Here is a 16,123-nt window from a genome sequence, read left to right as displayed (position 1 = left end):
TTATGTTTTCTGCATCTATTCGTGTTAGGAATTGTCTTTAAGTTGATTATATTAAAAAAAATATTATCTAAAATTGAGTTCAGGCTATTATTTGTACCGTTTTGGAAAATGCAAGATCTTTTTTGTCATTTAACAAAACAAAAGGTTCAGTCGATAATGTTGCAAAACATAAAGTCTAAAATGGTATTAACCCTTATTTTTTTAGTTAGTGGCTGAGTATATATACACTCATAACTACTTGGGGAGATACCAAACTGTTTGAAGAGTTTGGAACCTTGAAATGTTCTCTTTGATATCAATGAGATGCCTATATTTTAAAATAGTATTAACCCTTGTTTTTTAGTTAGTGTATCTATCATAAATTCATAATGCTGTTTTGGTCCCACTTTGTGGTTCCCATAAGACTAAGTCACATATTTCTAGTCAATTTTGACTGTCCCTTGTGATGATGCCTACTTTACACTCATTGGTTGGTTGTTTGATTTTCTCTTTTCTCTTATTTCTCCCCCTGTTTGATAATTGGTGGTTATAATATAAATATATATAACATTTCTTAATGGGTATTACCTATAAATATATATATATATATATATATTTATATATAAATTAACATGAGCCTAATACAGAAACTGACTAGATAACGATCTGTCTAAGGTGACATGATTTTCAAGAGTTCAAGATATTGACTTTGTGGCCTATAATCATATATTTTTCTCTACCACAATATTTGGTGGACTATAGTCTCCTTGCACATATTTTATTAATCAATGTTAATAATTGAAGGGTAAGAGGTGTATATTAGAAAATTTGTTATTAATTGACACATATCTTAATCTTTCTCTTTCTATGTCTCTGTAATTTGCTATTTTAGTTCTCTCAGATTATTATTTTGGAGGACTAAATTGATCCAGTACTAGTGTATCCATCAACTGCTATTGGGTAAGTTTTGATTTGAACTTAGTCAATTTTGTTTGTTCTTTCTGTAGTAAGATAGGTTGTGAGGTTTGTGATATAGCTGTGTTGATCGTCTATATATATATATACATATTTATTTGAAAAGAAATGACATAACTAATGTTACCATTGTATTAAGGCTCCTGTGAAGGTAGCTGTTGATTTTTTGGAGGGAAAAACCGAAGAATGCTCAGTAGAAATGCAATTCCAATCACAGCCATTCTGTAGAATTTCTCTTTATGTTCTCACATCTCAGTCTCTCCCTTTCTCGTCTTCTTCTTCGCCATGGTTCTCTATTCTCGGCTCTGCTGCTGCCACTGCTGACTTATCACTTGGCAAGTGTGCTCATGCTAAAATCATAAGAACAGGGGAAATTCCAGATCGTTTTCTGACCAACAATCTTATTACCATGTACTCTAAATGTGGTTCTCTCGTATATGCGCGCCACTTGTTCAATAGAACTAACTATAGAGACCTTGTGACTTGGAACTCCATTCTAGCTGCCATATCTCGATCTGCTGAATCTAAATTCGAGAATATTCAAGAGGGTTTTAGTGTTTTTCGTAATCTTCGTGAGTCTTTCATATCAACTAGTCCATTTAGTTTGGCACCGATGCTTAAGCTTTGTTTACTCTCGGGATATGTTTGGGCTTCTGAGACTGTTCATGGCTATGCTATTAAAATTTGCCTTGAACAGGATACGTTTGTTTCTGGTGCTCTTGTCAATATTTATTCGAAATTCAGGAGGATTAGCGAGGCTCGTGCTTTGTTTGATTCCATGCCCGAAAAGGATGTTGTGTTGTGGAATGTAATGCTCAAGGTGTACTTGGACATGGGTCTTGAAGAAGAAGTACTTTATCTCTTCACCGAGTTTCATCGAAGTGGGTTACACCCTAATGATGTTACTATGTGTTGTGTTATTTCTGGGATTAACAAACTTGGATTTGATAAGTGCAGTAGTAGGTATCTACAGCAGGTTCAAGCATATTCAACTAAATTATCTTTGTATAAAGATGATTCAGATGCATACATGTGGAACAAGACACTTTCGAAGTATCTTCAAGTGGGTGAAAAATGGCTTGCTATTAATTGTTTTATCAATATGATTAGATCAAAGGTGAAGTATGATGTTGTTACTTTAGTAGTTATGTTAAGTACAATCTCAGGTACACATGATCTAGAGTTAGGAAAACAGATTCACTGTATTATTGTGAAATCAGGTTTTGATTCTGAACTTTCTATTGCAAATAGTCTAATCAATATGTATTCGAAGTTAGGTTCGGTTTATTTTGCTCGGAAAGTGTTCAAATACATGAAAGATTTGGACTTAATTTCTTGGAACTCGATGATTTCGAGTTGTACTCGAAGTGGTTTAGAGGAGGAATCTATGAGCCTATTTAAAGATTTACTGGATTTCGGTGTAGTACCTGATCAATTTACACTAGCAAGTGTTTTAAGGGCTTGCTCTTCTCTTAAAGAAGGGTTATCCCTTGCTAGACAGGTACATGTTCATGCAGTTAAACTTGGTAAAGTAGCTGATAGATTTGTTTCAACAGCACTTGTTGATGTTTATTCTAGATGTGGAAAGATAGAAGAGGCAGAGGTTGTTCTACACAAACAAGTTGAATTTGACTTGGTTTCATGGAATGCCATGATGTTTGGTTACATAATTTGTAATAAGAGTCACAAAGCATTGGAACTTTTGAGTCTCATGCATAAAATTGGAGAAAGGGTAGATGAGATTACTTTAGCAACTGCTACCAAAGCTTCTGGTTCCTTGGTAGCATTGGAACAAGGCAAGCAAATTCACGGTCATGTTACTAAAGTAGGGTTTGGTGTAGATTTGTGTGTCGGTAGTGGAATCCTAGATATGTATGTAAAATGTGGAGACATGGTAAACGCTAATATCGTGTTTTTTGAAATCTCTGTCCCTGATGATGTTGCGTGGACAACAATGATATCTGGATGCGTTGAAAATGGTCATGTGGATCGCGCTCTTTCAATTTATCATCAGATGAGAGAGTTCGGTGTCCAACCTGATGAATACGCTTTTGCTACCCTAGTCAAAGTGTGTTCGAGCATAACAACATTGGAACTAGGAAGACAAATTCATGCAAATGTGATAAAGTTGGATTATGCCTTTGACCCTTTTGTTGGGACATCATTAGTTGACATGTATGCCAAGTGTGGGAGTATAGAAGATGCCTATTGCTTGTTCAAAAAAATGGATGTTAAAGATGTCACCTTGTGGAATGCTTTGTTGGTTGGCTTAGCTCAACATGGAGATGTTGAAAAAGCTCTTAACCTTTTCAAATGTATGGTTGATAATCATATTGAGCCTGATAAAGTTACATTTCTTGGGGTGCTTTTCGCATGTAGCCATTCTGGTTTAATTTCAGAAGCTTATAGATATTTCGCTTCAATGCATAAAGATTATGGCATTGAGCCCGATGTTGAGCATTATGCTTATCTAGTTGATGCCCTCGCTCGATTTGGACATGTAAGAGAGGCAGAAAAATTGATCGCATCAATGCCTAGTAAAGCTTCAACATCAATTTATCGAACCCTACTTGGCGCTTGTAGAATTGAAGGGGACATTGAAACTGGAAGACGAGTGGTGAAGCGGCTCTTGGCCTTAGAGCCATCTGATTCTGCTTCATATGTTCTTTTATCTAACATGTGTGCTGCTTCAAATTGTTGGGATGAAGTGAGTAATACTCGAAAAATGATGAAGAGAAAAAATGTGAAGAAGGATTCAGGTTATAGTTGGATAATTGTGAAGGAATTTCATGAAAAACATGAAATGTACTAATGTTTGTTAAGATACAAAGTGATCATTTGAATAATGCTATCTTTGAAACTACCTTGGTACTCAGGTTGTTTAATTTTCTTTTTCTTTTTTTAAAAAGAAAATTTAGCTTTATTACGCTACTAAAAATAGTAGTAAATTAGTAGGAAAAGATTCCTAACTAAAACGACAATTAAAGTATAATATAGCAGCCCTAACAAGGTTACGAGTCATTCTATTAGTTGCTCGCTTAACAAAAATAATAGAAATATTTCTTAAAAGATTTAACAAATACTTACAATCATTAATAGCAAGCCCAAATAAAGAAATCATATCAAAAATTATTTCGCAAGGTTTGCACAACCAAGAGACAATTAGTTTCAAGAGACACCTGCCATTGATGATCTTTGATAAAGAAAGTGCTTCTTGATTCCCCATTATTTTAGCTAACTCCAACTTCATTTGACCTTGAAAGAATGAAGTATGACCTTCAATCCAAAAAATCATTTGAAACCACCATGCCAAAGCCAAAACCATTATTCCTTTTAAACTGTTTGAATGTACATTTTTCAATAAATTTTGTAAAATAAATAAATAAAGAGTAAATACCATTTTGGATCCTGTGTTTTGCAAAAGTTATTAATTGGACCCTCTATTTTGTTAAATGACAAAATGGACCCTGTATTTTCTAAAAGGGAAATTTGATTTTCTATACTTAGAAAATCAAAAAATTTGATTTCTAAACCAATAATTTAAACCCTAAAAAAACTATACCTTTTTTTTTCAAAACCCCAAAAATACCCCCAAACTAAAACTATCTCTCTTTCTCTCTCTATCTAGCCGGTCCCAAGAATCCCACACCCCTGGTCCGATGGTCGGACCATGGGGTCCGATGGGGTCCGACCAATCGGACCCATCGGACCCCAAGGTCCGACCATCGGACCTCTCTCTTCCCCTCTCTCTCAAATCGCAGGAAAAAAAAAATTAAAGCTTCGGGTCCGATGGGTCCGATGGTCGGACCCATCGGACCCGAAGGTCCGACCGTCTGACCTCTTTCTTCCTCTCTCTCCAAAATCGCAGAAAAAAAAAAAATTTAAAAGACGGTCGGACCTTGGGGTCCGATGGGTCCGATGGTCGGACCCATCGGACCCCCAAGGTCCGACCATCGGACCTCTGTCTTCTTCCCTCTCTCAAATCGCAGGGAAAAAAAAAAAAGTTTCGCAGGCGGGGTTGCTCTTTCGGGTTGGGGTTGGGGTCGGAGGGGTTGGGGTCGTGGTCGACGGGGGTGAGGGTGGTGATCGGCGTTGGGGTTGACGTGGGTGGGTGAGGGTGGTTCGGGTGAGGGTGGGCGGTTGGGGTGAGATAGAGGGAGAGAGAGATGATGCAGAGAGAGAGAATATTGTGAGGGGGGTATTTTTGGGGTTTTGAAAAAAAAGGAATAGTTTTTTTAGGTTTTAAATTTTTGGTTTAGGGAAAATTTTTTTTGATTTTCTAAGTATAGAAAATCAAATTTCCCTTCTAAAATAGTACAAATAGGATCCTGAATTAATTTTTTGTCAAAATAAAATTTAATTATAATCTGACTTGAAAGTATTATGACAAAATTGTTTACATTTTCTGAAACTGTTCGTATTAGGAATTGTTTTCAAGTTGATTATATTAAAAAAAGTTGTCAAAAATTAAGCTCAGACTCCTATTTTTACTATTTTGGAAAATCAAAGTCCATTTTGTCATTTAACAAAATACAGGGTCCAATCGGTAACTTTTGCAAAACAGAGGGTCCAAAATAGTATTTACCCATAAATAAATAATGTTGAAAAATGTGTAATATTTACCTTTATTCCATTAAATGTTTGAACATGTTGTGTTGTGAAGTGTATGAAGGTATCCTTTGAATCAGTTATTTAAAAATGGACAAAATTGGACATTTTAAAATTAGGAATTTATGTTTACACTCAGGGACGGACCCATTCACAATAATGTGGGGGCTATAGCCTCCACTAACAAAAATATTGCCTTTTAAAAAATTAAATTTAAATTTTTCAATTTAATAATTATAAACCAAAATAGTAGAATAGCCCCCATAAAATTAGATAAATTTAATAAGAGTGATTATAATGTAGTTATAAATATTTTTTTATGATAAATAAGCCCCCACAAAGTAAAAATCCTGGGTCCGTCACTGTTTACACTTAGAATAAAATATGAGACCACCACCCCTAATTAAATACACCCGAAAAATACTAATGATCTCTCTATCTACTATTAGGGGTGTGCATAAATCATCCAATACAATGACAATCGACCGCCAAATATCGAATATCTAATTATGATCGGATTAGATTGGATGTTATTTTTGAATATCCAATTGGATCGGATCGAATGTTGGATGGGGTGTCCAAAAATCCAATACATCCAACATCCAATCGAACTAATTAGTATTTTCATTTAGTTTGGATGAGTAATTAGATTTTATATGATTATACGTAAAATATATATGTATATATAAAAATTAACATTAAAATTTTTACTCCTTTTTTTTAGATTGGATGGATCCAATTCAATCTAATACATACTGGACTTAAAATATTGGATGGATCCAATCCGATCCAAAAAATACTAGGTCTAAAATATTGAATAAACCTAAATTAAACCAATAAATATATATGAAATACATCCAACAGATAGAACCGATCCAATCCAACATTCAATGGATGTTGGATCGATTGGATGACTGAAATTAATTGGATCGGAACGGATGGTAAAATCTAACATCCAATATATAATTAGATCAGATCTGGATAGGCCTAAAAACATTGGATGTGATCCAATGAACACTTAAAGATCAAATTACATATTTTTTATTCATCAAAATTAGTGTTAATATAAAAGTAATTTGCGGTATAAATACTTAAGTTTAATTTTCTATTGCAAATAAATATCTAAGTTTAATTTTTGACAGTAATAATACCTAAGTTAAATTTTTGAAATTTTGTAAGTACCTGACCGTTAAATGTCAATTGTCAAGTTATTATCCACATATTATTTTTTTATTGGTATATTTAAATTTTTTTAAAAAAAATAAAAATTCATGATTTAGACCAATCAGAGATTGTCACGCGGCAATTTACTTAACACTTAATAATCAGGTATCTACATAATTTCAAAAATATAACTTATGTATTATTGCTGCAAAAAATTAAACTTAGATATTTATTTATAAATGAAAATTAAATTTAAATATTTATGCTGTAAATTACTTTTAATATAATGTATATTTATTTTTAACATGAATTTGTTATAAAGTACACCACACCATTTTTAATTATACACTTAAATTTACTTACTCAATTTATTATTTTGACCAAAAATTCAAGTTCATTAAAACAATAATTAGAGTAAATATTTTTCTTTTAAATACTGAAACAAATAAAAAAATACATCATTTACAACTTGAGAGCATAAAACTCATACAATTCTATAATACCACATTGTATGGAAAAGGACTCACAAAGTTTTTCTTAGAAAAAATTTTGTTCCTAAAAATACTTATCTAAATTTAAATCATTAAAACCTTTCAAAATAACATATTATATCATTAAAATGTAGTTTTGGCTTTAAATATTTATTGCAATTAGTTAACCAAAATGAAAAGTCCGTGAACTGATTGGACTGACAATCCAAAAAGCCTTTGACTCAGTTTACTTCACTTTTAATTCTTTTTTTCTTTCTTTCATTATTATTTCTTAAATAATTAATAGCATAAATATTTATATTTAATTCAATATATAACTTTAAAATTTGACAATAAAAAAGTTATATTTGTGGAACTTCTATAAGTACCTGACCATTAAATATTAAGTATTGTGTAATAATTTTTGATTAGTCTAAGTTATTAAATTTTTATCTTTTATTTAAAATTAATTTAAATATACTAACAAAAATAACATGTGGATGATGACTTGATACTTAATAGTCAGACACTTACAAAAATTTTAAAAATATAAGTTAGGTATTATTACCGTCAAAAATTAAACTTAGATATTTATCTATAATCGGGAATTAAACATATGTATTTACTATTTACACTGTAAATTAATCTTTTTGTTATTATTTTATAGAATTATTCCATTTCCATTAATAAAATAAGTATTTTTATTGGCCACCAGTGCCTAACACTATTTATAGGTGGCGCTTTTGTAATTGACTAACGATATTCCTTAAAATTATTAAATTAAATTATATGAGACTCGATACATAATTGCACCAATAATAATATGACACATAAAAAAATGTTAAGCACCAACCTTTTAGCATTTTTCTAATACTCTAATATTTTTTTATTATTATTATTAAAACGTTTAGAGTAATCTTTTTTTATTGTGATTAAAATATTTAGAGTAATCTTATAGCATACAAACCTCCTTTTAGCCATTTTTTATTTTAAAAAAAAAATTGAATGTGTTGTAATTATTTATAACCACTTGATCATAAAAAAATAATTATATTAAATTTTTTCAAATAGATTATAAAGCATTGCTATTACTTGATTATCAACTAACACTATTTATATATATAACGTTTTATCATTAGTTAGTGATAATTTTTAAATATTATTAAATTATACTTTATGAAATCCAATACTTAGTTGTACTAATAATAATATTGTTAGGTTTTATGCCCTAAATAAAACTCCATTTCAATGTAATCTATTTTATTCAACATCAATAAAGAAACAAAAGTATATTTCATTCATTTGTGTATGTTTTGGCTCACTTTATCAATTGCTTGTCTAATTGATTTATAAATTCATCTTAAACCCTTTTCACATACTTGATCATGTTTATTGTGCTGTCATCACATTGGAAAGTAAACATGACTATGTGAATAAAGTTTCCTAGATTTATCAGACACAGGGTTTTACTGATATGATAATCTACAACAAGAGTTTACTTGTATTTGGAGAAATACTATGTTCTTTCCAGAACATTGGTTAAAGTAAAGCTCAGGTTGGATGCATGGAGTATGCATCGGAAGGGACCGATATTGAACTTTGACTTAGATTTAATTAAACTTACCGTAAAATCTATTCAAGTCAATATCGCCAAGTTGATCCTAGATCAAATGATCTTAATCCTGTTATAATTAGGCTCAATCTTGAAAGGCTATTCGTGTTCCTTTGAATTGTTAGTTAAGCCTACTTTTAGGTCAGGGTGATACATACTTTTTGGGAACACGGTAGTGCAATTGAGTGGGAGCGCTAGCATAAACATGGAATCTATAGCTTCTACCTGGTGAATAGTAAGCAAAGGATGATTTCCTTCGAGCTTGACCAAACGAAAATAAATGGTGGAGATCTCATTTCACACAAGCTGAAATATCATTTATACGGGGTCAAGTGTTTTAAGGATAAAATACATAGTAGGGTGTTACGGTAATTTAATCCCTTTACTGTGTAGATCATTCATATAGAGGATCATTGATCACATTAGGATTATAACAATGGATAACTAATGATGTGTCTATATGGTGGAACATATAGAACATTCTATATACTGAGAGTGCAATTTTAAGTTCTATGCGTGGATTCAACGAAGAATTAATAAGCTAGTGAATTTTAGTACTAAATTCTTGATCTACTTATTGGAAGCTCGGTTATATAGACCCATGGTCCCCCCACTAGTTGAGATAATATTGTTTGTAAGACTCATGTAATTAGTTTTGATTAATCAATTATAATTCACGAATTAGACTATGTCTATTTGTGAAATTTTCACTAAGTAAGGGCGAAATTGTAAAGAAAGAGTTAATAGGGGCATATTTGTTAATTATGATACTTTGTATGGTTCAATTAATAAATATGATAAATGACAATATTATTTAATAATTATTTATAATTATTAAATAGTTAGAATTGGCATTTAAATGATTGAATTAGGAAATTGGCATTTTTGAGAAAATCAGATACAAAAGGTGTTAAAATTGCAAAATTGCAAAAATCAAGGCCCAGTCCACCTAAGCCATGGCCGGCCACCTTTATAGGTATTTTAAATTAATTTTTTCATTATTTTAATGCCATATAATTCAAATCTAACCCTAGTGGAATGCTATAAATAGATAGTGAAGGCTTCAGGAAAATTACACTTTCTGAATCAGAAAAACCTGAGCCTTCACTCTCTTCTCTAGCCGCCACTCTCTCTCTCTATTCTTCCTCTATATTTCGAACCTCTCTTAGTGATTAGAGTAGTGCCCACACACATCAAGCAATACCTCAATCATAGTGAGGAAGATCGTGAAGAAAGATCATCAGCAAAGGAGATTCAGCATCAAGGATTCAGAGAAGAAGATCCAGGTTCAGATCTTGATAATACTCTGCTACAGAAAGGAATCAAGGGTTAGAGATCTGAACGGAAGGAGTCATTTAATTCCGCTGCACCCAATGTAAGGTTTCTTAAACTTTATATGTGTTTAATTTATCGTTTTAGAAAGTTCATATTTAGGATGTTAATAAACATACTTGTGAGTAGATCTAAGATCCTGGTAAAATAATATCCAACAACTGGCCTCAGAGCCATGGTAATTGATTTACTTACATGAAATTTGGACTTTAAAACGATTGTTTGTATGTTCTTTGGATGGTATCATGTTGTATTGAGTGTTATTTGATGAATGATTGATGTTTGTGAAATTTTCGTGAAAAATAATTGTGATTTCGTTTCTGGAATTATTTTTATTGGATAGTATGGAAAAAATTAAGCAAGTTAGCCTTTTACAGAACTCAATTTGGATTTTATTTGAATTAGTTATGATTTTTTGAAGATTTGACAAAATCGGGGTTGTGCTGATATTTTTCTGCGATCGCAGAACTGTCCGTACAGTTTCGAATTTTTTCTTTTTTCTTCAATTTTTCATACTTTTTCAATTAACTTCCAATTTTTTGTATGGTTTTGTATATATACTATTACTATTCCTAATTCAATTCTAATTATCATTTTGAATTAATTTAATTTTTTTTTAATTAATTCAAGATATTAGTGTAATTTGAATTTGAATAGAATTAGTATTTATCTTTTTGCTTAAAAATCTATCTTATTTTTAAATTTGATTATATTTTTTTTAAATTTAAGGTCAGGTTTTATAAGATATTTATAATATCTTTTAAGATATTTTAAAAATATCTTTTAAGATATTTTAAAAATATCTCTTAAGATATTTATAAAATCTTTTAAGATATTTTAAAATATCTTATCTTTTAAGATATTTAAAAATATCTTATCTTTTAAGTTTTTTTTTTAAAAAATCTTTTTAGATATTTTGACCTTATTTAAATTTAAAATAAGATATTTATAATCATGTAATTTAAATAGATATAAGATAAAAGTAGGTTTAATTTTTAAATTTTTTTTCGAAATTTAATTTTAATTTCCGAAATTAATTTTTTTTTTAAATTATTTTTCGAATATTAAAATATTTTTTAATTTATTCGAAATTATTTATTTAAAATTAAATAAATCCTACTTCCAACTATCCAGCTAACCCTGTTGCAGGAGTATGTGTTTTAACTTATGTGTAAGTTTTCAAAATCTATTATTACTTGATTGCAAATAGCCATGGTTACCTTTTTGCCAGATCTAATGATCTGATGGCTCCCTTGGTCAAGATAATAATTTGTAACAGGTATAATTTACAATCTTCTTTCATCTGTGTATGACCTAGCAACATGATAGGACCCATCCAAAGTGTGCTTGTGTGAGCCTATGTGTTTAATTTTATTATAGATGCATATAGGTTAATGTTGCTAAAATAAATTATCATAGTTCTTGATAGATTTATTTAGGCCCATTTAGTTTTTGGGCCTATTCAATTAATAAGAGTTGTTCTTATTAAGGTTAAATTCCTCTCTTTTGGGCCTTGTGTGAGAGTTGGGAGCCATAGAAGTGGGTACGACATACTGAACCCAGCACCCCCTCACACAAACTACCCCAATTGTGAAGGCCCATTTTCCTGATTTGAATGACTGTACTAGGTTAATTAAACTAGTTTAACCTAATTAAAATTGAATTAGCAACATAATTAATTTCATTTGTTTTGAAATTAATTTAGAAAATCATAGTTTAAAGAATTTTATATTCTAAGCTAAACTATATGTATTTTCTTGTATTTAATTAAATATAGAATTATAACCATCTAGATTCTTTCTGGAACTTATTTTAAATTTTTCATTAAATATTCCTATTTAAGTTGATATTTAGTTATCCATAACTAACCAACTTAAATCTGAATATCTTTTGAATTCAAAATTTCAAAAATAAGTTGAGGAATTTTAGGAATTGATTATTAAGATTCTTTAGATATTTTTAAGTTGATATTTTTCAAATATTAACTTAAAATGGAATATTTTAGATATTTTTAGGTTAATATCTTTTTGAATATTAACTTAAAATATCTACAAAATTAAGTGGTTACAACTTAATTTTGAATTTAATTAAATCTGATTTGAAAGATATTTAAGTTGATTTTTTAGATTCTTCTGAAACAAATTAAACAAGATATTTTCAAATTTGTTCCATTTTATATTCAAATTATTTTTTGAATTTAATTAATAATTGAAAATTAATTAAAGTTGATTTTTTATTTAAATCAATTTTGATCTTTAATTTTTCATTATTATATTATGGAACTTATTCGATATTTATTTGAATTTATTTTTCAAATTTAAATAATAATTGAAAAATAATTAAAGTTGATTTTATTTAAACCAACTTTAGTTTGTAATTTTTCATTATTATAATATCGAATTTAAATGATTATACAAAATACATATATTATTTTTTAAATAATGAGCTTTTAATCAAGAGACATTCGATCTCCATTGTGGGTTTTACACCGCGTTTGTTTTAGTGAGTAATCCTCCCTAATGGAGGATCGTTCATTAGAGATTTCGCACCGTTTAACCTCGCATGATAAGTAGTTTGTAAGTGTTTTGTATGGTATAGATCACCCTAATGGTGGCGACCATACTTGACTTGCAAGTTATGAAACAATGGTGATAGCTCATAAGATAGAATTGCCTTGACTCTCGCCTAAACGGGACAACGCTGAATTCCAATCTTGATCGAATAAAAGGTTGCTAGAATGGTTATCATTTTAGATGAGCTGACAACTCTATTCAATGAATGATGCTTTGACTCTTGCCTAAACGGGACACTGTATCAGTTTGTTGAAATACCTTGGAAAATAAACTATGTTAGATTTAGTATTTCTATAACATATGTCATTACTTGTTATTTTCTGAATTGTGTATGAATTTATGAGCCAAAACCTTACTTCTGTTTTATTGATGTGTTGTAGTGTCATTATGAATAACCCACCCCCCGATCCTCTCCTAGTTACTATCTTAGCAAAAGAACTCTATAGTGTGAAAATGCATCCTGGTAGTTGCATTAACTCGCACTTGCTGATGATGAATCTGAAGTTCCAAAAGGCAAATCTACTGGGAATTGTTTTATCAAGAGAACAATGGGTCCAACTTATCCTCAATAGTCTTCCTCCGGAGTATAATGAATTTGTTATCTCTTACATGATCAACAATTCTAACTCCTCCGACATGGACAAGCTCGAAGCAGAATTACGAGCCCATGAACGGAACTTGATTGCAATGGGTCCCCCTGGGTTTGTAATCAATAATCGAAGGAAAAGGACTAGGTATGAAGGATCTAGCAAAACTTCTTCTTCAAGTACAATTATCAGACATAATCTTCTATGTTCGAATTGTAATGGAAAAGGTCATCATGAAGAACGATGTCCCAGGCTTCTAAACAATTCAAACGAAGGTAATGCTTTTGTCTTTGAATCATTTGTTTTAGAGAACGACAAATCCATCTGGATTGTTGATTCTGGGTCTACTAACCATGTATGTTCTTCACTGCAGTTGCTTGAAACTTGGGAAAATCTACTTCCAGGAGAGTTACAGCTTAAAGTTGGCAATGGCGAATTAGTATCGGTCAAAGCTAGAGGAAAAGCCCGCATCAAGTTTCAACAAAGATTTTTAATTTTAGAAAATGTTTTATTTATTCCAAACTTTAGTAGAAACTTGATTAGTGTCTCATGTTTGCAAACACAATCTTATATATTGAATTTTTCGAGTACAAATTGTTCAATTTCTCGTAATGGATTTCAAATATGTGTTGCTATAATGGAACAAGGGCTTTATGTTTTAAGACCGAGTACTCAAATCTCACTAAATAGTGAACTTTTCAGTGTAGCTAGACCTAGAAACCTTAAAAGAAAAGAGATTGATAATGATGATCAAACTTATCTATGGCATTTACGTTTAGGTCATATAGGCTTTGATAGACTCAATAGGCTCACCAAAGACGGTCCATTGAAAAATGTCGTCTTAGGTGAACTGCCAGTATGCGAGTCCTGCCTAGAAGGAAAAATGACTAAACGTTCTTTCTCTGCAAAGGGAGAGCGTGCCAAAATCCCTCTAGGGTTAGTGCATTCCGATGTCTGCGGACCTTTGAATGTCAAAGCCCGAGGTGGTTATGAGTATTTTGTCACTTTCATTGACGATTTCTCTAGATATAGTTTTCTTTACCTAATGCAAAAGAAATGCAAACGTTTGAAAAGTTTCAAGAATTTCATGCTTTGGCCCAAAACCAATTAGGTAAATCATTAAAGATCTTGCGAACTGATAGGGGTGGAGAATATATGGATATGCAGTTCAAAGATCATTTAATTGAACTTGGAATTGAATCCCAATACACTGCCCCAGCTACTCCACAACAAAATGGAGTTGCAGAAAGAAGAAATCGCACTCTTTTGGAAATGGTTAGGTCTATGCTGAGTTATTCAACTCTGTCTACGTCCTTCTGGGGATATGCTATACAGATGGCAAATGACATTTTAAATGTTGTTCCATCTAAAGCAGTCCCTAAGACACCCGTCGAACTTTGGAATGGTCGAACACCTAGTTTACGCCATTACAGAATTTGGGGGTGCCCTGCTCATGTCTTAAGAAAGAAAGAAGGCAAACTTGAATCACGTACCGAAGTATGCATGTTTGTTGGAAATTCTAAAGAGACTAGGGGTGTACTATTTTATAGTCACAAGGATAATAAAGTGTTTGTTTCTACAAATGCTACCTTCCTTGAAGAGAACTATATTAAAGACTACAAACCGAAAAGTAAAGTTGTTCTAGAGGAATTGCTATCAGAAATAAGTCCTTCCAATGTTCCGTCCTCTTCCACTCGTGAAGAAGACGATCCCACTCCCTCAGTTGAACAAACTGAGAAATCTACTACTAAAGTTTCTGTTCAGAAGACAACCGTACCTCGTCGTAGTGGGAGGGTTTCAACAAAACCTGCTCGTTATGGCTTGGATGGTGAAATCAATATGGTCGTAGGTGACGGTATTGATGACGATCCATTAACCTATAAACAGGCAATGGCTAGTCCGCAACGGAAACGATGGTCAGCCGGCATGGATTCAGAAATGGATTCCATGAAAAAGAACAAAGTCTGGGTATATGTAGACGCACCTGACGACTATCATCCGATAGGATGCAAGTGGGTTTACAAGAAGAAAAGAGGAGCTGGAGGCGAAGTCGAAACTTTTAAAGCTAGACTTGTAGCCAAGGGTTATACCCAAAGAGAAGGCGTGGACTATGAGGAAACTTTTAGTCCTGTTGCCATGCTCAAATCCATCCGAATTCTTCTCTCCATACCGCCGCTTTCGATTATGAAATCTGGCAAATGGATGTCAAGACTGCCTTCCTTAATGGGGTACTTGAAGAAACCATCTATATGGAGCAACCAGAAGGTTATGTTCTTCCTGGGCAAGAAAAGAAAGTTTGCAAGTTAAACAAGTCTATCTATGGACTTAAGCAAGCTTCTCGCTCATGGAACAAAAGGTTTGATGAAATCATCAAGACCTACGGTTTTCTTCAGAATGAAGATGAACCTTGTGTTTACCAACTCAAGGAAGACCAAATAGTAGTATTCCTGGTCCTTTATGTTGATGACATTTTGATCATTGGAAACAATATCAAGAAAATGACTCACATTAAGGAATGGCTCAACACTCAATTCGAAATGAAAGATTTGGGTGAAGCAGATTATGTTCTTGGTATTTAGATTATCAGAAACCGGAAGAACAGATCTCTTGCTCTCTCTCAAACAGCCTACATAGACAAAGTCTTAGAGAGATTCTTCATGAACAATGCCAATGGGGCAAACATGCCCTCTAGATTTGGTATTCGTCTATCTAAGGAACAAGCCACCGACTCGATCCTCAAGAGATAGAGGACATGGCAAATATTCCCTATGCCTCTCAGTTGGAAGTCTAATGTATGCAATGTTGTGCACTAGACACGACATC

The 16,123-nt window shown here is 31.9% G+C and overlaps 1 protein-coding gene across 1 annotated transcript; it reads left to right on the top strand.

Annotated features, from left to right (window-relative positions):
- Positions 1-345: 345 nt before the first annotated feature.
- LOC115705991 (pentatricopeptide repeat-containing protein At4g33170) lies at positions 346-4,229 on the top strand. Its single transcript, XM_030633488.2, has 2 exons — positions 346-939; positions 1,094-4,229. Exon 2 carries the CDS (start codon positions 1,154-1,156, stop codon positions 3,764-3,766), a length of 2,613 nt encoding a protein of 870 aa, XP_030489348.2. The 5' UTR covers positions 346-939; positions 1,094-1,153; the 3' UTR covers positions 3,767-4,229.
- Positions 4,230-16,123: the final 11,894 nt, after the last annotated feature.

This window comes from Cannabis sativa, chromosome X (assembly GCF_029168945.1).
Source record: "Cannabis sativa cultivar Pink pepper isolate KNU-18-1 chromosome X, ASM2916894v1, whole genome shotgun sequence".
NCBI classification, from domain to species: domain Eukaryota; kingdom Viridiplantae; phylum Streptophyta; class Magnoliopsida; order Rosales; family Cannabaceae; genus Cannabis; species Cannabis sativa.
The sequence above is the reverse complement of the archived record's forward strand: the minus strand, read 5'-3'. Positions and strand labels throughout refer to the sequence as shown.

What these genes read in the sequence shown, in the direction of transcription:
- LOC115705991 (XM_030633488.2), top strand. Translation starts at nt 1,154, where the DNA reads ATGCAATTCCAATCACAGCCATTCTGTAGAATTTCTCTTTATGTTCTC.